This window comes from Lethenteron reissneri, chromosome 57 (genome assembly GCF_015708825.2).
Source record: "Lethenteron reissneri isolate LAM-NWPU_2019-01 chromosome 57, ASM1570882v1, whole genome shotgun sequence".
Classification (NCBI taxonomy): Eukaryota; Metazoa; Chordata; class Hyperoartia; order Petromyzontiformes; family Petromyzontidae; genus Lethenteron; species Lethenteron reissneri.
Genome location: NC_083835.1, coordinates 6,528,594 through 6,551,382, shown reverse-complemented (window position 1 = coordinate 6,551,382; position 22,789 = coordinate 6,528,594). Strand labels below are relative to the sequence as shown.

The following is a 22,789-nucleotide window of genomic DNA, read 5'->3' as shown; positions in this document are numbered from 1 at the left end:
GGCACACTTTTTATTGATATGGTAAGGTGAGTCTTAAGAGGCTGAGCCATTATATATACGGAGTGGTAGCTCTTGTTATCTCTCATTTACTTGATACAGCTGTCGTGGTTGTGACGGTTCCACCTGAAGACGGAAGCTTGTGTTGCCTCCTAAAACGTCGTGATTTTTATTTTATTTTACTTTTATTAATTAAAATGTTTTGCCTACGTGACTTTACCGAAACAACCTAACAAGTAAACCCGTAAAAACAACGTTTTTCACTATAAATCCTTTATATGTGTGGCGGCTAGAGTCTTCTCGTCCTCTGGCTTGAGATGGCTGCCACCTATGGATCAGATGATTGTCTGCCAGTATTAAGCAATTGGTAATTAAATATTTAATTTGTTTTCCCTAAACAGTGCAAAATAAAAAAATAAAAATTTCACGAACATTAATTGTCTCGCATAACGAGTCTGTGTGCAAAATGTCAGCTCGATTGGATCACGGGAAGTCGGTTAAAAACGAGCGAAAGATTTGCACAGTCCTAAGCAAGCAAGCAAGCACGCAAGCAAGCAAGCAAGCGAACTTAATATAAAGGATTTCAAAATATGAATCCTTGCAGTCACGAAAGCTTCAAATCTAGAACTACGTAGGGGTTTTATGAAACAGAGTAAGTTGCAATTTACGTTGCCCGTGTTTGATTTGTGTTTCGATGATTTACCTTCTAAAGAAAAAAATGTGGCCGTGTCTTGCACACCCCCAGAAAGTGCATCTCGCACTCCCTGGGGTTGCGTGCACCCCGGGTTAAGAAGAAGAAGAACTACTGGAACAGAGCGAGATGTCAATTACCTCGCCTAGTTTACAGGAGGTACGTGGGTTCGATCCCAACCCTGACGATGCCTGATGTATGTTTGGAGTTTGGGTGTCTCTCTCTCTCCGTGGTCGCGTGGATTTTTCTCCAGCTCCTCCGCTTTTTACCCCTCCACATTTTGAATCGACGGCGTTTAAGAGGAGAGCATTTGGCTGCCGCTATGAACTTCCACACTACGATGATGATGATGAGAAGTTGCCACTTCGTTGAGAAGCTTAACACATTCCTGCGGAGGGAGCTGGTAGGAACGTTGGGTTGCTCGGTCAATGGCCTGCAGGGTCAACGGCGGCGTGGTGTATTCCGCAAATATGGCCGACTGTGAGGGCGGGCACAAGCCGGCGTGAGTAGGTTAAACGTTGAGTTTTATAAGGGCACCACGGGGTGAGCAGCCCCTCCCCACCCTCCCCACCCAGCCCCACCCCTCCCATTTTTGAATCCACGACGGACAGACGGACACAATAATCCCCGGTGGGCTGGTGGAACCAGGTGGTTCCTACCAGTATCATTTGTGATAGCCAGCTCACTTCTAGAAAAAGGGCTACACAGCTGCGTTAGGGCCTTACCTGGTTAAAAAAAACCCAAAAAGTAGTTCATGAGGTTTCCCACCCTTCCTTTCCTCTTCCCTTGACCATCCCACCAGACCCACCACCTCCTCCTCCTCCTCCTCTACCACCCCTTGCTAGATGAACGTGATGGCAGGCACCCCTCACTTTACCCAAAGGCTACCTCCCCTCATCACCGCTCCTACCTCCCAACCACATGTAGGATGGTATGGTCTACAGGTGGGGGAGGGGGGGGGGGCAGGATGCTACGGTCCACAGGTGTGGTGGGGAGGGATTGTACAGCCTATAGGTGGGTGTACCCCCTCCGTGTACCCCCGCGTGAGGCCGTGCAAACAATTTTGCGACGCGTGCGAACTCCGACCCCTTTGCGTCATCGTTGCAACACCGCCCCCCCCCCTCCCGCCGCCAACCCAAGACCCACCTGCCCTGCGCGGCCGGAGACTCCCCGCTTGCGCTTGAGCGCGACCGCCCTGCCCGCTCCTCCTCCGCCGACTCCACCCGCTCCACCTCCACCTCCGCCGCCACCGCCGACTGCCTGCCCGAGCCTCCGCCTCCGGAGCACGAAGACCAGGAGACCCGCGGCGGCGAAGACGGTCGCCACGAACACGGCGAGGAGGCTGAGGATGAGCACCGAGAGAGGAACGGCCGAGACCTCCGGCGTGCCGGGGCCGGCGGTCCCGGCTTCGGCCACCGGCGGGAGGGGACGTCCGGCGCCCTCGCCGACCGGCGAAGGCGGGGAGACGGCCGCGGGCTGCGGTCGCCCGGTGATGGCGGGGGCCGCCGGGATGAGGGCCGCCGCCGCGACGTCGTCACCGTCGTCGCCGTCGTGCGGAAGAGGGCACAGCACCTCCCAGGGCAGCGAGCGGACGTCGCGCCCGGCAAGCCGCACCGGAGACTCGCAGGTCACCTCGCCCACGACGATGCCGGCGCTCAGTTCCTCGAGCATCCACCGCCGCAGGTCGGCCAGGGGGCACGTGCAGTCCCACGGGTTTTCGTGGAGGTCCACCTGCATCACCGCAACAACCGGAGTTGGACATCGATTATATCCGGCACCGCGCGATTTAACGGATGCTGGTAACGTTATAGGGCGGTGGCGGGGCGGGAGGTGATCCGGCGAAACCGGTAAAAAAAATGCTCCAAATCTTTGCTGAAATAACAGTAGGGTTTACCCTTTCTGGCACTAACACAGGAGTTGTGTTATAATGTTTAAACAACAAATCGAAACCTTTTTCAAGGAATAAAGTTACTGCATTAACCACACACACGGTACTGGTGGTGAACATGCAAACAAAACACGTGTCTCTGATAGTAAATGGGCATTGTCTTTGAAACTGATTGGACTACAACAGAGACAGCGGCCTTCTTTTGTAGCGGCCAAAAAGGCTCCAAATCTTGTGAACCACACTCTGGCGATGGGCACCCAACACCACCACCACCACCACCACCAACCAACCCAACACCACTAACCAACCCAACACCACCACCACCACCACCAACCAACCCAACACCACCAGCGCCACCAACCCAACACCACCACCACCAACCAACTAACCCAACACCACCAGCGCCACCAACCCAACACCACCAACCAACCCAACACCACCACCACCAACCAACTAAACACCCCCCCCAATCCCCACCACCTCCCTCAACACCCCCCACCCTCAATCCCCCCACCCCACACCACCCCACCCACCAAACCCCATCCCACCCACCCCACCGCACCCACCCGTTCCACCCCGACCCACCCCACCGCACCGACCCCACCCCACCTACCCCATCACCCCACCATCACCACCCCACCGACCCCACCCACCCACTCACCCCACCCCCCACCCACCCCACCCACCCCACCCTCTCCACCCACCCCCACCCCACCGACCCCACCCCACCCCCCTCCCCACCCCACCCCCCCACCCTCCCCACCCTCCCACCCACCACCCACCCACCCACCCACCCCACCCATCATCACCTGCACGAGCGGCGCGCTGATGCGATCCAGCACCCCCGCGACGGGCAGCGCCCTGAAGTGGTTGCCGCGCAGGTTGAGGCGCGCGAGTTCGGGCGTCGCGGCGAACGCGCCGGCGGGCAGCCAGCGCAGCAGGTTGTTGTTGAGGAACAGCAGCCGCAGCTGGGGCGTGCGCTCGAACGTGCCCGGAGCCACCTCGCGGAGCACGTTGTACTCCGCGTACAGGTACTGGAGGCTGCCGAGACCCGAGAGCATCCCGGGCGTGAGTCGCGCCAGGTCGTTGCCGTTCAGGTGCAGCCGACGGAGTCCGCCGAGGTCGTCGAACGAGCCCTCCTCGACGTACGCGATGCGGTTGGCGGCCAGGTGGAGGAGGTCGAGGGCGCGCAGGCCTTCGAGGTCGCCGCGCATGACCCGCCCGAGGGCGTTGCCGGTGAGGTAGAGCTTCTTGGGGTCGCCGGGTCGCGGGCGCAGCGACGAGAGGCGCTCGATGCCGCGCTCCTGGCAGTTGACGCTCAGGCCGAGGTCGGCGGTGTGCACGACGCACGCGCACGCCGTGGGACACTGCACGGGGATCGGGGGGCGCTGCGGGGGGGGGGCGGGGGAGGGAGGGGGTGGGGGGTGGGGGAGGGGGAGGATGGGAGGAGGAGGAGGAGAGAGGAGAGAGGGGGAAAAAGGAGGGGGGGGGGGGAGGAGGGGGAGGGAGGGAGGAGGAGAGAGGAGAGAGGGGGAGGAAGGAGAGGGGAGGGAGGAGGGGGGAGGGAGGAGGGGGGGAGAGGGGGGAGGAGGGGGGAGGAGGGGGAGGAAGGGAGGGAGGAGGAGAGAGGGGGAAAAAGGAGAGGGGGGAGAGGAGGGGGAGGGAGGGAGGAGGGGGAGGAGAGAGGAGAGAGGGGGAGGAAGGAGAGGGGAGGGAGGAGGGGGGAGGGAGGAGGGGGGGAGAGGGAGGAGGAGGGGGGAGGAGGGGGAGGAAGGGAGGGAGGAGGAGAGAGGGGGAAAAAGGAGAGGGGGGAGAGGAGGGGGAGGGAGGGAGGGAGGAGGGGGGAGGAGAGAGGAGAGAGGGGGAGGAAGGAGAGGGGAGGGAGGAGGGGGGGGGAAGGAGGGGGAGGGAGGAAGGTGGAGGGGGAGGAGGGGGGAAGGGGAGGAAGGAGGAGGAGAGAGGAGTGAGGGGGGAGGGGGAGGAAGGATAGGGGGGGGGAGGGGGGGAGAGGGGAGGGAGAGGGGGGGAGGGGGAGGGGAGGAGGGGGGAGGAGGAGAGAGGAGAGAGGGGGAAGGAGGAGAGGGAAGGGAGGAGGGGGGGGGGAAGGAGGGGGAAGGAGGAGGGGGGAGGAGGGGGAGGGGAAAGGAGGGCGGAGGAGGGGGGAGATGGGAGGAGGAGAGAGGGGGAAGGAGGGAGGAGGGGGTGGGGAAAAGAGGGGGGAGGGGAGGAGGAGGAGAGAGGGGGGAGGAGAAGAGAGGAGGGAGGGGCGAGGGGGCGGAGGGGATAGGGGGGGTGGGGGAGGGAGGGAAGAGGGGGAAGGAGGAGGAGAAAGGAGGTAGGAGAGAGGGGGGAGGAGAGAGGAGGAGAGAGGGAAAGGATGGAGGGAGGTGGAGGAGAAATCCCGTGCCGAGGTGGTGGTGGTCGTGGTGGTGGTCGTGGTGGTGGTCGTGGTGGTCGTGGTGGTGGTGGTCGTGGTGGTGGTGGTCGTGGTGGTGGTCGTGGTGGTGGTGGTCGTGGTGGTGTTCGTGGTGGTGGTGTTCGTGGTGGTGGTGGTCGTGGTGGTGGTGGCGTGAAGGATGAGAGAGCGAGAGAGAGAATTCCACAGAATCAGAGTTTATTTCTAATTAGACCGCTGGAGGAATCCGATGAGCCGTGACGGCTTGCTCACAGATGTCCAGTCGGGGCACGGGGTAAGAACGTCACGACAACAATCAATCTAAAAGAAACACGATAGGAATTACAAAGTATAGGAAAGTAAACAAATCATCCAAACACTTACAAATACAACGCAACCACCCCCCATCTTACTACGTTACCGTAGTTGTTGTTGTTGTGGTGTCGCGACCAGCGAGTAGGCGGGGTGAGTGGGGGTGGTGGAGGGGGTCACGGTGGCTAGGAGATGTTAACTACCTCGCCTGGTGTACAGGAGGTCGTGGGTTCGACCCCGACCCTGACGCCTGCTGCTGTATATTTGGAGTTTGCGTGTCTCTCTCTCTCTCATCATCATCACGGTGGCTATGAGATGTTAACTACCTCGCCTGGTGTACAGGAGGTCGTGGGTTCGATCTTGACCCTGACGCCTGCTGCTGTATATTTGGAGTTTGTGTGTCTCTCTCATCAGCATCATCATCACGGTGGCTAGGAGATGTTAACTTCCTCGTCTGGTATACAGGAGGTCGTGGGTTCGATCCGGACCCTGATGATGCCTGCTGTGTATTTGGAGTTTGCGTGTCTCTCTCATCATCATCACGGTGGCTAGGAGATGTTAACTACCTCGCCTCGTATACAGGCGATCGTCAGTTCGAACTGACCCCCCCTATTTATTTGGAGTTTGCGTCTCTCTCTCTATCTCATCATCACCACGGTGGCTAGGAGATGTTAACTACCTCGCCTGGTGTACAGGAGGTCGTGGGTTCGATTCTGACCCTGACGACGACTGCTGTATGTTTGGAGTTTGCGTGTCTCTCTCTCCCCGTGGTCGCGTGGATATTTCTCTGGGTCCTCTGGGTTTTCCCTTCCACATTTAGAATCGACATCACGAGTCAAGATGGAGTGGCTGCTGCTTTAAATGTCCACGTGATCATGATGATGATAATAAGTCCACTTCGTTGAGCTATCATTTGTGATATGCAGTGGGCCTCACCTGGTAAAATAAAAACATTACATCTTACATTGATGTCGTTTCGTCTTGCTGTGCTCGTACCGGACTGTCATCATCCGTGTAAGAAATCAAATCAACTCAAACTCAATAGACTCACGCATAGACCAATGGACTCAGAGACTCACACAGAGACCCATAGACTTCACACAGAGACCCACAGACTAATAGCTCGCACAGCAGCCCACAGACTCACACAGAGACCCACAGACTCTCACACAGAGGCCCACAGACTCTCACACAGAGAGACCCACAGACTTCACACAGAGACTCACAGACTCTCACACAGAGAGACCCGTAGACTTCACACAGACCCACAGACTCATAGCTCACACAGAGACCCACAGACTCACACAGAGACCCACAGACTCACACAGAGACCCACCGACTCTCACACAGCGGCCCACAGACTCACACAGAGACCCACGGACTACACACAGAGACCCACAGACTCACACAGAGACCCACAGACTACACACAGAGACCCACAGACTACACACAGAAACCCACAGACTCTCACACAGAGACCCACAGACTCACACAGAGACCCACAGACTCACACAGAGACCCACAGACTCTCACACAGAGAGACCCGTAGACTTCACACAGAGACCCACAGACTACACACAGAGACCCACAGACTCTCACACAGAGACCCACAGACTCACACAGAGACCCACAGACTCACACAGAGACCCACAGACTACACACAAAGACCCACAGACTACACACAGAGACCCACAGACTCACACAGAGACCCACAGACTCACAAAGAGACCCACAGACTCACACAGATACCCACAGACTGCACACAGAGACCCACAGACTACACACAGAGACCCACAGACTCACACAGAGACCCACAGACTACACACAGAGACCCACAGACTCACACACAGATCCACATACTTCACATAGAGACCCACAGACTCTCATACAAAGACCCACAGACTACATACAGAGACCCACAGACTACACAAAGAGACCCACAGACTACACACAAAGACCCACAGACTTCACACAGAGACCCACAGACTCACACAGAGACCCACAGACTCACACAGATACCAACAGACTGCACACAGAGACCCACAGACTCACACAGAGACCCACAGACTCACACAGAGACCCACAGACTCACACAGATACCCACAGACTGCACACAGAGACCCACAGACTGCACACAGAGACCCACAGACTGCACACAGAGACCCACAGACTACACACAGATACCCACAGACTGCACACAGAGACCCACAGACTGCACACAGAGACCCACAGACTACACACAGATACCCACAGACTGCACACAGAGACCCACAGACTCACACAGAAACCCACAGACTACACACAGAAACCCACAGACTCTCACACAGAGAGACCCGTCGACACACTTACCTGGTTGTGCTGATGCTGCTGCTGGTGATGGTGGTGGTGGCTGGTGGAGCGTGTGGATGGCCGCGGGTTTCGCACCGTGGCCTTGGGGTGGCGCGTGGAGGAGGCACGCGGCGCCACCGTCGTCGTCGTCGCCACCGCCGCCGTCGCCATCGTGGTGGTGGCGAGCGACGTCGTCGTGGCCACCGGCGGCGCCGTCGTGGAGGTGAGCGACGAGGAGAACGACGCCGACGACTTCGGGACCTCGCGGCCGCCCCCGTCGCCGCCGCCGCCGCTCTCCGTCGTCACGTTGCCGCCGCCGCCTCCATCCGGTGGCCTCTTCGATTTTTTCATCGTCCGCTCTTCTCGGTCACCGCCGCCACCGTCGCCCTTACGATCGCCGTGCCCCTGCTGCTGCGTCTTCTGCTGGTGGTGGTGGTGGCCGTGGTGGCCGTGGTGGTTGTTGTGTTGGTTCGGCTGCTGTTGGTTGTGAACATTGTGACCACCGCCGCCGCCGCCGTGGCTATTACCGCGCGACAATCTCCCTCCCGACGCGGCGCTGCCGCCGCCGCCGCCGGACGGCGACGCGGCCCGCCGCTGGCACAGCTCGGAGCGCGGAACGTCACGGAGCTGCTTGCCGTGGAGGCGGAACGGCGTCTCGCACGTGACGTCGCCGAGGAGCGCTGAGTAGGGGACGTTGTCGAGCCAGCGGCGCATGCTGAGCAGGTCGCAGGAGCAGTTCCACGGGTTCTCGTCGAGCTGCAGCTCGAGCACGCGGTTGAGGTGCTCGAGGAGGCCGCCGTAGGCGAGGGTGCGCACGCGGTTTCCCCGCAGGTCGAGGTGGGTGAGCGACAAGGGGCGCAGGCAGTGAGCGGGCAGCGACGAGAGGAGGTTGTCGTTGAGGATGAGGACCTGCGGCCGCCGTCACCGCCCCCCCCACACACAAAGGCGCGAGAGGTCATTTATTCATTCGTCACCACGCAGAGTCAAGTTCATGTATTAGGTATAGCCCTGTGAGCCATTCGACTCTTGAATCGGGTGCAACCGCAGCAAACAAAAAACAAAAACATGAACAAAAAACATCTTGTAGTGAATATGTGAGTGAGTGCAAACAGAAAATCCAAGAAAAGACAGCAAAATATTGCAGAAAAAACACCGTTACACACCAACGCTGTGTGCAAAAATCCCAGTGGGATGCAAGTCAAACAACAACAACAACAACCACAAGACAACTTAGATTAAGGCCATCAGTCAGACGGAGGCAACGATACCCACCTCACACCAGCCCACCGTGCCGTCTTACTAGGACCCTGGGGGGGGGGGTGTGCCGTCGGTGGGGGTGGCAGCGGCAAGAATCGAACGACGCGTGGGGAAGGGCCGGAGGGGGTGGAGGGAGCGGAGCGGGCGGCAGGGGACACGGAGGGCGGACGACAAAAAACAAAATGTCCGCATTCTCGTGGCGAGGGCTCGCGTACCTTGAGACGCGGGGTGTTGGCAAACGCGCCGGCCTCCAGGTAGCTGAGGAGGTTGTAGTCGGCCTGCAGGTACTCGAGCGAGTCCAGCCCCTGCAGGGTGTCGTTGCGCAGCGACTCGAGGTTGTTGCCGTTGAGGAAAAGCTTCTTGAGCGACCGCCAGCCGACGAATGCGCCGTCCTGCAACAATGGCGTCGCGTGGCCCCGTCACAATGGCGGCGGCGACTGTGACGTCATTGGGCGTGACGTCACGATGGCGATTGTGACGTCATTGAGCGTGACGTCACAACGGCACAATGGCCATCGTGACGCTGCAATCGCGCACGCGGTTCTCTACATGTGAAAAGGTGGTGTTGGCCAATGAAGAGAGTGTTTGTTATACGTGTGGAGGGTAAATAACCAAGCATGCGAGGGAGAAACACTCGATCCACACCAACACCTACCCTGGCCTCACCTCTACCCCTACCCTTTTAACCTCACCCCCAGGGACAAAAATAAAAGATCCCCCGTATATCCTTAACAGACTGTAGGGGCAAGTGCTATTAGCGAGCACCTATGAAGGCCAGCACGGCACACGAGGAGGTGGGTGGCCAGCACCATGCCCGACCGCCTTTGTCTCCCCAGTGACGATGTTTACACACCGCACCAGGTACTCATTTGAGGCTGAGTCGACCTAGGGGAGACCCAGGACCGGTTCAAATTATCGTCACTGGTAATGGCACACGAGCACACACGCACGCACACACGCACACATACACACGCACACACATGCACACACCTGCACACACGCACACAAGCACACACACGGACACAAACGCACATACACACACACATGCACACACGCACACACACGCACGCACACACGCACACACATGCACACACAAGCACACACACACACATACACACACACAAGCACACACACGCACACACGCACACGCACACAAGCACACACATGGACACACATGCACACGCACACACACGGACACACACACGCACATACAGACGCACACAAGCACACACACACATGCACGCACACACAAGCACACACACGGACACACACTCATACACACACGCACAAGCACACACACGCACACACGCACCGCCCACCTCGATGTCGTCGATCTCGGCGCTGCCGAGGTGCGCGAGCACGGCGCCGCTGTGGTTGACGAGGTCTCCGGGCGCCAGGCGGCCCAGCGGGTTGCGCGCCAGGTAGAGGCGGTAGGAGCGGGCGGCCGAGGGCGGCGGCGGCAACGCCGATGCCGGCCCCAACCCCCGGGCCTCGCAGTCCACCTCCCAGGCGCCCTCCCGCTCGGAGCACGAACACGGCGAGGAGCAGAGGTCGACCTGGACGACGGCGGCGGCGGCCACGCCAAGAGTGGGAACGGCTGGGCGGGGTCAAGTGGTGAGAGGTGGAGGAATAGAAGGGGGGATTGTTGTATATACAGGGACTCATCTACTTGGCTGTTTCGGTAAAGTCATGTAGAAGGGAGATAATAAAATAATAAAAATTAAACATAAAATTATTTTAATATGTTTTATTTTCATTATTTTATTATGTTTTATTTTATTATATTTGATAAAATATAATAAAATAATTGTAATACAAATAATTGTATTATTTTATTATGTTTTATTATTTTTATCATTTTTATTTTATTATCTCCCTCCTACGTGACTTTACCGAAAGAACCAGCAAGATGAATCCCTGCAGTCACGAAAGCTTTAAATCGAAATATACAGGGACTCTTCTACTTACGAACGAGCCGGTTTCCAGAGGCCTGTTTCGTAAGTAGCGGAGTCCCCGTGTGCATGTCAAGGCTTGGAGATGTTAACTACCTTGCTTGGTATACAGGAGGTCGTGGGTTCGATCCCGACCTTGATGCTTGTTGCATATTTGGAGTTTGCGTGTCTCTCTCTCTCATCGTCATCACGGTGGCTAAGGGATGTTAACTACGTCGCCTGGTATACAGGAGGTCGTGGGTTCGATCCCGACCTTGATTATTGCTGCATATTTGAAGTTTGCGTGTCTTTCGCGCTCTATCTCTCATCATCGTCATCACGGTGGCTAGGAGATGTTAACTACCTCGCCTGGTGTGCAGGAGGTCGTTGATTCGATCCCGACCCTGACGCCTGCTGCTGTATATTTGGAGTTTGCGTGTCTCTCTCTCTCTCTCAACATCATCACGGTGACTAGGAGATGTTGACTACCTCGCTTGGTCTACAGGAGGTCGTGGGTTCGATCCCGACCCTGACCCCTGCTGCTATATATTTGGAGTTTACGAGTTTCTCTCTCTCTCTCTCATCATCACGGTGACTAGGAGATGTTAACTACCTCACCTGGTGTACAGGAGGTCGTGGGTTCGATCCCGACCCTGACGCCTGCTGCTGTGTATTTGGAGTTTGCGAGTTTCTCTCTCTCTCATCGTCATCACCGTGGCTAGGGGATGTTAACTACCTCACGTGGTCTACAGGAGGTCGTGCTGCTGCATGTTTGTAGTTTGTGTGTTTTTCTCCCTGTGTTCGCGTGGATTTTTCTCCGGGTCCTCAGGTTTTTCCCTCCGTATTAACAATCGACGTGCATTTAGAGTAGTTACTGCTCCTGCTATTAATTTTCTGCACGATGGTAAGCAACTTCGTTGGGCTATAATTTGTGGCCACGTAACTTCCGAAACCAAAACATTTAAAAGAGCTACATAGCTCAGTGGAGTCTCACCTGGTCAAATACAAAAAACAATGTTCGTATTTCATGGTAACGTTTAACTCTTCCGGCACCATACGGAGGCTACCAGCGATGATTTGGCAGAGGGTAGTAGCGGCCACAACAGTGGCGGGCGTGGATAAATACGAGATGAGCAGCTGATGCGATTGGTGCCTCGCGATTGGGACGAACACACACCAATATTTTTTGGACAAAATCGACCACAACGTAATTTTTTGTTCCGCTAGCCACACCATGGAAACCACAGCATCGGGGCTCACCACTTCAAAGGGGTCAGCGAAACCAGCGAACTACACTGCGGATTGGCCATACCAGAAAAAATACCGGCCACACCACGGAGACCAGGTAATGGCCACATTCACGGCAACATCGCCAATGGTCCACCCTGGTCAATCAGCCACACCGAAAGTTACAAACATCGCGGGGTGTTGCGGACGCAACAATTGGGAGGTTCACGATTTGAAGCTTTCGTGACTGCAATGATTCATACTCGTAGGTTTTTTCGGTAAAGTCACGTAGGTAAAAAAAAAAATTACTTTTATAAATTTTTCTTTTTAAATCCTTTATATTAAGTTCACTTGCTTGCTTGCTTACGACCGTGCAAATCTTTCGGTCGTTTTTTAACCCACTTCCCGTGATCCAATCGAGCTGACATTTTCCACACAGACTCGTTGTGCGAGACAATTAATGTTCGTGAAAATTTTTTTCCAAAATTTTACACTGTTTTAGGGAAAACAAATTAAATATTTAATTACCAATTGTTTAATACTGGCAGACAATCATCTGACCCATAGATTGCAGCCATCTCAAGCCAGAGGATGAGAGGACTCTAGCCGCCACGCATATAAAGGATTTAGAGTGAAAAACTTTATTTTTACGGGTTTACTTGTTAACCCACTTCCCGTGATCCAATCGAGCTGACATTTTGCACACAGACTCGTTGTGCGAGACAATTATTTTTGTGAAATTTTTTCACCAAAATTTTGCACTTTTTAGGAAAAAATAAATTATATTTAATTACCAATTGCTTAATAGTGGCAGGCAATCATCTGACCCATAGGTGGCAGCCATCTCAAGCCAGAGGACGAGAGGACTCTAGCCGCCACGCATATAAATGATTTATAGTGAAAAACTTTGTTTTTACGGGTTAATTTTTTATTTTTTACCTACGTGACTTTACCGATAAAACCTAAGAGTATGGGAGGTTCACGCCACGTGACGGGCACAGAGAGTGGCAGCCACACCAAGGGCTTGGGCCACACCAGCAGGGTCTGCACAACTCACCAGACTCCGTACCAACGGTGTCCTCCGCATCAGGGCCGGCCAAACCTGTGAGTGAGAGGGACACCGGGGAGAGGTGGGGGTGTAGGTGTGCGTGGTGTCTCCGTGGCATGCTGCACAAACACAAAGATCCCCCGTGTAGCCTTAACGGATTGTTGGGGCAAGTGCTGTTAGCGGGCAGTATGTACGAAGGCCGGAACTGCACCCGAGGGGCTGGGTGGCCAGCACCACGCCCTGCCGCCTTTGTCTCCCCAGTGGCGATGTTTAAACAGTGCATCAGGTAGTCATTTGAGACTGAGATGACCCAGGAAAGGTCCATATACACGCACACACACATGCACACTGGCACTCGCTAACATGTAGACTCACTCTTTCACTCACACACTCACTTACACACGAAAACTGACTCGCTCACACGCTCACTCACACACTCACTCACACACACACTCACAAACTCACCCACACACTCACCTACACACACACTCACTCACACACTCACCTACTCACACACTCACTCACACTCACATGTAGGCTCACTCACTCACCCACACATTCACTCACTAACACACTCACTCACCCACACACTCACACACTCACTCACCCACACACTCACCCACTCACTCACTCACACTCACCCACTCACACATTCACTCACTCACCCACACTCACACACTCACACACACACACTCACTAACTCACCCACACACTCACACACACACTCACTCACACACTCACTCATACACTCACCCACACACTCACCCACTCACTCACACACTCACTCACACACTCGCTCAACAACAACCGCCATTCGCCACTAAGTTGCGGTGACGTCACCACGACGCTTGTGCCAGGCCATGTGCACCATGAGGCCACGTGAAGTGTCGAACGCCCGCTGGCAGGAGGTCACGGGGCAGACCCAGCAGGTGCCACGGGTCGACTGACTGAGATGACCGAGATGACCGAGATGACTGAGATGACCGAGATGACCGAGATGACTGAGATGACCGAGATAACTGAGATGACCGAGATGACTGAGATGATCGAGATGACCGAGATGACCGAGATGACCGAGATGACTGAGATAACCGAGATGACTGACTGAGATGACCGAGATGACCGAAGATGACTGAGATGACCGAGATAACTGAGATGACCGAGATGACCGAGATGACCGAGATGACCGAGATGACTGAGATAACCGAGATGACTGACTGAGATGACCGAGATGACCGAAGATGACTGAGATGACCGAGATAACTGAGATGACCGAGATGACTGAGATGACCGAGATGACCGAGATGACCGAGATGACTGAGATAACCGAGATGACTGACTGAGATGACCGAGATGACCGAAGATGACTGAGATGACCGAGATAACTGAGATGACCGAGATGACTGAGATGATCGAGATGACCGAGATGACCGAGATGACCGAGATGACTGAGATAACCGAGATGACTGACTGAGATGACCGAGATGACCGAAGATGACTGAGATGACCGAGAAAACTGAGATGACCGAGATGACTGAGATGATCGAGATGACCGAGATGCCCGAGATGACTGAGATAACCGAGATGACTGACTGAGATGACCGAGATGACCGAAATGACCGAGATGACTGAGATAACCGAGATGACTGACTGAGATGACCGAGATGACCGAAGATGACTGAGATGACCGAGATAACTGAGATGACCGAGATGACTGAGATGATCGAGATGACCGAGATGACCGAGATGACCGAGATGACTGAGATAACCGAGATGACTGACTGAGATGACCGAGATGACCGAAGATGACTGAGATGACCGAGATAACTGAGATGACCGAGATGACTGAGATGATCGAGATGACCGAGATGACCGAGATGACTGAGATAACCGAGATGACTGACTGAGATGACCGAAATGACCGAGATGACCGAGATGACTGAGATAACCGAGATGACTGACTGAGATGACCGAGATGACCGAAGATGACTGAGATGACCGAGATAACTGAGATGACCGAGATGACTGAGATGATCGAGATGACCGAGATGACCGAGATGACCGAGATGACTGAGATAACCGAGATGACTGACTGAGATGACCGAGATAACCGAGATGACCGAGATGACTGAGATAACCGAGATGACTGACTGAGATGACCGAGATGACCGAAGATGACTGGCTGACACTCACTCCACCCTCTTCGACAAATACACAAATTGTGAACCCCTCCATCCCCCACTCTCCCCCCCCCACCTCCACTCGACGGGGGAGTCAAACCTGGTCCGTCGAGTTGACGAAGCCCAGCCCCTGCACCGCCCGCTCGTCGCAGAACGCAGGAAGCCACCGCCGTCCACAGCACGATCGCACGCACGTCCATCGGAGCCCCAGACGTCACGCACTCGCCCCTGCCGAAGGACACGGGGGCATAGGGCAAAGGTTCATTCTAGATTTGAAGTTTTCGTGACTGCAAGGGGCCATGCACCCGTTGGTTCTTTCGGTAAATAGGAGCCATGCACCCGTTGGTTCTTTCGGTAAATTGTAGATTTGAAGCTTTCGTGACTGCAAGGAGCCATGCACCCGTTGGTTCTATCGGTAAATTCTAGATTTGAAGTTTTCGTGACTGCAAGGAGCCATGCACCCGTTGGTTCTTTCGGTAAATTGTAGATTTTAAGCTTTCGTGACTGCAAGTATTAATATTCTTAGGTTTTTTCGGTAAAGTCGCGTAGGTAAAAAATATCAAAATTTATAAAAGTAAAATAAAAATAAAATAAAAATCACGACGTTTCGGAGGCAACACAAGCTTCCGCTGTGACGGTTCCACCTGAAGACGGAAGCTTGTATTGCCTCTGAAACGTCGTAATTTTATTTTATTTTACTTGTATTAATTTTGATCTTTCGGTAAAGTCACGTGGGTGAAAAAAATAAAAATAATAAGAATGCACTATGAAACCTCCTTTACCAGTGGCAAAATATAGTGATAGGTTTTAACCCTTTCGACTGGTACAAAAACTGACGCCTTTATACAAGGCATCATGTTTGCAATAACCACAACACAAGCAGTCAAAATGCAAACAAAAAGAAACAACTCTGATGATGATAATGATATGCACTGTCCTTGCATTTTGACTGCTTGTGTTGTGGTTATTGCAAACATGATGCCTTGTATAAAGGTGTCAGTTTGTGTACCAGTTGAAAGGGTAAAAACCTATTACAACAAGAATGCAATAAAATAAAAAAGTGAAAACAACTCAGTTAAATCACGACGTTTCGGGCGCAACACAAGCGTCCATCATCAGGTAGGGACAACCAACAGCGAAAACAGTTGCTGAGTTATGTCGAAGAGATGGCTTTGACAAGGGCATAACACATCCCTGCGGAGGGAGCTGGTAGGAACGTTGGGTTGCTCGGTCAATGGCCTGCAGGGTCAACGGCGGCGTGGTGTATTCCGCAAATATGGCCCACTGTGAGGGCGGGCACAAGCCGGCGTGAGTAGGTGAAACGTTGAGTTTTATAAGGGCACCACGGGGTGACCCTCCCACCCAGCCCCACCCCTCACCCAGCCCCACCCAGCCCCACCCTCCCCACCCAGCCCCTCCCCACCCAGCCCCTCCCCACCCTCCCCACCCAGCCCCACCCCTCCCACCACCCACCCACCCAGCCCCACCCTCCCCACCCAGCCCCTCCCCACCCAGCCTCTCCCCACCCTCCCCACCCAGCCCCTGCCCGCAGTTTACGCATCTCTACCCATCTCTATGCATCTCTATGAATCTCTATGAATCTCTACCCATCTCTACCCATCTCTACGCATCTCTACGCATCTCTATCAATCTCTGTGTGTCTCTCTGCGTTTTGCTGCACGGTCCGCGAGTTTGAGTTTCATGGCCGGTGACCGAAGTGACTCTTACTGCCCTGGATCGACTTTGAGGTGCGATTAACGATTACCGGTGATCGATTGATGGCGATTCGGAGTTAGTGGGGGGGGGGGGTTGGTGGGGGGTAGGAGTTAGGTGGGGGGGGGGATGGTGGGAGGGGGGGTTGGTGGGGGGTGGATGGTGGGGGGGGGATGGTGGGAGTGCAGAGTTAGTGGGGGGGTTGGTGGGGGTGATGGTGGGGGTGTTGGTCGGGGGTAGGAGGAGGGGTTGGTGGGGGGGGGTGGTGGGGGGTGGATGGTGGGAGTGCAGAGTTAGTGGGGGGGTTGGTGGGTGGGAGGGTTGGTGGGGGGGATGGTGGGCGTGTTGGTGGGGGGGATGGTGGGGGTGTTGGTGGGGGGTAGGAGGAGGGGTTGGTGGGTGGTAGGAGTTAGGTGGGGGGATGGTGGGTGGGGGGGTTGGTGGGGGGGATGGTGGGAGTGCGGAATTAGTGTGGGGGGTTGGTGAGGGGGTTGGTCGGGGGTAGGAGGAGGTGTTGGTGGGGGGTAGGAGTTAGGTGGGGGGGGGGGATGGTGGGGGAGTGTTGGTGGGGGGTGGATGGTGGGAGTGCGGAGTTAGTGGGGGGGTGATGGTGGGGGGTAGGAGGAGGGGTAGGAGGGAGGGGTGAGTGGTTACAATTGTCATTATTAATTTATTTATCCCGTGGGGGGCCCCCGTCTGCCTGTGTCGTCGGCCCGCTGGAGTTGTTCCGCAGAAAGCAAATGAGCGCCCAGGCCATTGTGTCCACCACCCCGGCAGGCAGAGCGAAGCTGCGCCAAGTTACAAAGACAAAGATCCCCCGTGTAGCCTGTGACAGACTGTTGGGGCAAGTGCTGTTAGCGAGCACAAAGATAAAGACAACGATCCCCCGTGTAGCCTGTGACAGACTGTTGGGGCAAGTGCTGTTAGCGAGCACAAAGATAAAGACAACGATCCCCCGTGTAGCCTGTGACAGAATGTTGGGGCAAGTGCTGTTAGCGAGCACAAAGATAAAGACAAAGATCCCCCGTGTAGCCTGTGCCAGACTGTTGGGGCAAGTGCTGTTAGCGAGCACAAAGATAAAGACAAAGATCCCCCGTGTAGCCTGTGACAGAATGTTGGGGCAAGTGCTGTTAGCGAGCACAAAGATAAAGACAAAGATCCCCCGTGTAGCCTGTGACAGACTGTTGGGGCAAGTGCTGTTAGCGAGCACAAAGATAAAGACAAAGATCCCCCGTGTAGCCTGTGACAGAATGTTGGGGCAAGTGCTGTTAGCGAGCACAAAGATAAAGACAAAGATCCCCCGTGTAGCCTGTGACAGACTGTTGGGGCAAGTGCTGTTAGCGAGCACAAAGATAAAGACAAAGATCCCCCGTGTAGCCTGTGACAGAATGTTGGGGCAAGTGCTGTTAGCGAGCACAAAGATAAAGACAACGATCCCCCGTGTAGCCTGTGACAGACTGTTGGGGCAAGTGCTGTTAGCGAGCACAAAGATAAAGATCCCCCGTGTAGCCTGTGACAGACTGTTGGGGCAAGTGCTGTTAGCGAGCACAAAGATAAAGACAAAGATCCCCCGTGTAGCCTGTGACAGACTGTTGGGGCAAGTGCTGTTAGCGAGCACAAAGATAAAGACAAAGATCCCCCGTGTAGCCTGTGACAGAATGTTGGGGCAAGTGCTGTTAGCGAGCACAAAGATAAAGACAAAGATCCCCCGTGTAGCCTGTGACAGACTGTTGGGGCAAGTGCTGTTAGCGAGCACAAAGATAAAGACAAAGATCCCCCGTGTAGCCTGTGACAGAATGTTGGGGCAAGTGCTGTTAGCGAGCACAAAGATAAAGACAAAGATCCCCCGTGTAGCCTGTGACAGACTGTTGGGGCAAGTGCTGTTAGCGAGCACCTATGAAGGCCGGCACGGCACACGAGGGGGTGGGTGGGCCAGCACCACGCCCGGCCGCCTTTGTCTCCCCAGTGGCGATGTTTACACATCGCACAAGGTACTCATTTGAGGTTTAGTCGACCTAGGGGAGGCCCAGGGCCGGTTCAGATAATCGTCAACACACAGACACACACAGACACACACACACATAGACAGATAGATACATACACACATATACCCGTAGATACAAACATACGGCCACATACATAGACACATAGACAGATCGATACCGAGACAAACAAACATATCGATTCAGATAAATTCCAACAACAACAACAACCGCCATTCGCCACGAAGTGGAAGTGACGTCACCACGACGCTTGTGCCAGGCTAGGTGCACCTTGAGGTCACGTGAAGTGTCGAACGCCCGCTGGCAGGAGGTCACGGGGCAGACCCAGCAGGTGCCACGGGTCGACTGACTGAGATGACTGACTGATGCACCACCTGTGCCCCCTACTGTGCCAACTTGCTGTTTTATCCGCCCAGCGCTCCGCTCGTTATTGTGAGCGTCGCTCTTCCGCCCTCCGTTGTTGCTGGAGGGCGACTGCCTCCAACTGCCCAGTAGCGTCCTTCACGAGCCTCCTCCACAGAGGCCGATCTTGACACCGCTGGTACCAGTCATCGGCAAGTCCACTCAGCTCCACGTCCTCCTGTACCACATCACTCCATCTCTTCTCTAGCCCGTGCCGCGCCCGTTTAGCCCCCTCGATCTGGCCGAGCAAAAGCTGTTTAGGCATGCGGTGGCTGGGCATGCGGTGGCTGGGCATGCGGGCTACATGACCCAGCCAACGCAGCCTTGCCTGCCGGAGGAGCTCACCGATGGGGCTTTGCCCAGATCTTTCAAGGATTTGTGAGCTCCTCACACAATCCAGCCTGGTTAAACCCAGCATAGATCGTAGGCAGGCCAGCCTAAATGTTTCTAACCGGCGAAGATGCTCCATTAGGGGGGGTCCACGTTTCGCAAGCGTAGGGAAGGGGAGGGAATGACTGTGGCCGTGAAGACCTGAGGCTTCGTGCGGAGCGACAGACCAGGTAGCTTCCACATCGCGTTAAGCAACCGATGTGAACAGACGATGACTATGATGATGCATCATCATCATCATGATCGCAAATGTCTGTGGTTTGGTATCCAAGTTCCGCTACATCCGAACACGTGGGCTGCCCGCTCGCGTCGAGATAATAAACGTTAATTGTTAATCATTTTTCGCCTGAGTTTGTAATTCCCCCCATCCCCCCCCCCCCCGTCGTGTTTAATGACTCTGCTAATTACAGTTGACGGCCTCTTTGGCGTTTGTTGTCGCTGCGACATCGGAGGTAACATTGTCCACGTTGCCGTGTGAACCCCTCGGCAAGCAATGGGGGAGACAAAGGCGGCCGGGCGTGGTGCTGGCCACCCACCCCCTCGTGTGCCGTTGTGGCCTTCATAGGTGCTCGCTAACAGCACTTGCCCCAACAGTCTGTGCAGGCTATACGGGGGATCTTTGTCTTTGTGTGTGTGAGAGGAGCTGGTGGTGCAGCGGTTAGCGCTACGCTCCGCTACAAAACCGGCTATGAGCCGAGTTCGACTCCCGCTCACGGCCAACACCAGTGACGATTATCTGAACCGGTTGCGGGCCTCCCCTAGGTGGACTCAGCCTCAAATGAGTACCTGGTGCGGTGTGTAACCATCGCCACTGGGGAGACAAAGGCGGCCGGGCATGGTGGTGCTGGCCACCCACCCCTCGTGTGCCGTGCCGGCCTTCATAGGTGCTGCTACTCGCTAACAGCACTTGCCCCTACAGTCAGTTCAGGCAATACGGGGGAGTCGCTCTTTGGTTCTTTCCGTAAAGTCGCGTAGGAAATATAATAACAATAGAATTCGACGTTTCGATTGCAACACGATCAGCCATCATCAGGCTAAGAATGAAATGAGAAAAAACATAGTAGACTTAGAAATAAAATGCAATACAGCACAGAGAGTCGGCTAACACAACAGTCAACAACAATCCCACGTGGTTGATGACGTTCTTCCAACAGAATGACGAACAGAAAGAAAGCGCCCGCTGTGTCGGAGCCTTAAATCGACTCTTGACTTTTGAACAACTTTTATTGCCGCCAGCAGCAGCAACAGCACTGGAGGCGATTCCGATATGAAACACACAAAGTCACCAGCAACACAAATGAAAATAAACGCTACAAATCCACGCGCTGTGGAGCTAAAAGCACCGCGCACAACACGAAAGAAAAGTCACGTGGTGGTGGTGGTGGTTGTGGTGGTGGTGGTTGTGGTGGTGGTGGTCATCGCGCACGCCACGGTGACGAGCGAGCGCTTCAGAAGGTGAACACCACGAGGGTGCCGTCCACGCTGCTACAGAGAGGGGCTTGTCCGGCTCCCCAGCGCTCGAAGAAGACGCGCTGCACATCACCGACACGTGTGTGGTACGTGGCGTGCTCCAGCCGGAGCCGCGCCTTGAGCAGGCCCCTGAACACTGGAAGCTGGGCAGGGAGAGAGGGGTGGGGGGCTAGAGGATAATGGAATTCTGGACCATAGTGGCCGGAGGAGAATGGAGTTTCATACGGTGGGTTCCAGGGGCGGTTTCTTCATTAGGGCGATTGGGCGACGCACCACCAATGCCATTCAACCACAGAGTCACGCTAGCCGTCACTGTGCCTCTGGATATAGTCCAATCAGCGTCATGTCACGTTCTGTGGAGTACCGCCTCTTTTTGGGCGATTTCACTCCGGCTGAGAATCGCCCCGAGTGTTCCCATAGACTTACATTCAAAGATGTTTTTTTTCGACCGGGGGGCGCTCCAATGCATTCTCTATGGCTTCCGGGAGGGCTCGCCCTAACGTGCTTACGTCATCATACGTGCTTACGTCATCATACGTAAGCACGTTTCATCCAACAATATAATTTGTCGCCACCTAGTGGAATCTTTAATAAAAGAAACTGAGTAGATTGTAATAATAGTGAGTATAGAAACAAACAAGATGTATTGTAAGAATCACTTTATTTTTCATTAATATTAAAGAAGTGAAGTTGCCTTTACATGCTTAAGCTGTTAATTTATCCATTGCATGGGTGGACCTTATCCTTATCAATCATCCAGACATTTGCCCCCCCTGAGAGATTTTGCAGGAGCCGCCACTGGTGGGTTCGTTGTATGAGAGAGAGAGAGGGAGCGGTGGTGTAGTGGTTAGCGCTACGCTGAGCTCCGACCCGAGTTCGATTCCAGGCTCACGACCAACACGAAGTGACGATTATCCGTGCCGATCCTGGGCCTCCCCTAGGTCGACTCAGCATTGAAATGAGTAACCGATGCGATCTGTCTTTGTACGCATTGGGAAAAAAAACCTCTCATTCGCACACTGCAACACACTAGACAAAGATCCCCCATATAGCCTAAATAAACTTTCGGGGCAAGTGCTGTTACTGTTTAGCGCCTATGAGGACCGGAACGGCACACGAGAGGGTTAGTTGCCAGCGCCACGCCCGGCCGCCTTTGTCTCCCCTAGTGGCGAACTTTACGCACCGCACCAGGTACTCGTTTGAGGCTGAGTCTACCTAGGGGAGGCCCAGGACCGGTTCCCGATAATGGTCACTGGGTGTTGGCCGTGAGCGGGAATCGATCTCGGGTCGCCGGGTTAGTAGGGCAGCGTAGCGCTAACCGCTGCACCACCGCTCCCCACACACACAACACACACAACACACGCGCACTCTCTCTCAAACGCGAGCAAGTTGATTTATAATTCGTTTCTTGTCGCCGCCGCTGTTGTTTTACTGTTGTTATTTATTACAATAATTTTTTTTTTGCTTTTCGGAGGAGGAGAGAGGGGCGCGGGGGGCGGTCACGCGGCTTTTTCTCTCTCTCTGTCTCTCTGGCACACCCTGGGGGCTGATTCCTCG

General features: G+C 54.8%; 1 protein-coding gene across 1 annotated transcript in view; it reads right to left on the bottom strand.

Moving 5' to 3' along the window:
• The window catches only part of LOC133357294 (SLIT and NTRK-like protein 5), an 80,520-nt gene that overhangs the window by 23,710 nt on the left and 34,021 nt on the right, over positions 1 to 22,789 (bottom strand). The window contains exons 2-8 of the mRNA XM_061575167.1: positions 15,355 to 15,482; positions 13,084 to 13,128; positions 10,188 to 10,465; positions 9,084 to 9,260; positions 7,633 to 8,520; positions 3,386 to 3,964; positions 1,835 to 2,419 (exon numbers count right to left, since the gene is read on the bottom strand). Coding sequence (XP_061431151.1) covers positions 1,835 to 2,419; positions 3,386 to 3,964; positions 7,633 to 8,520; positions 9,084 to 9,260; positions 10,188 to 10,465; positions 13,084 to 13,128; positions 15,355 to 15,454 — 2,652 coding nt within the window. The 5' untranslated portion in view covers positions 15,455 to 15,482. The remainder of the gene's footprint in view (positions 1 to 1,834; positions 2,420 to 3,385; positions 3,965 to 7,632; positions 8,521 to 9,083; positions 9,261 to 10,187; positions 10,466 to 13,083; positions 13,129 to 15,354; positions 15,483 to 22,789) is intronic.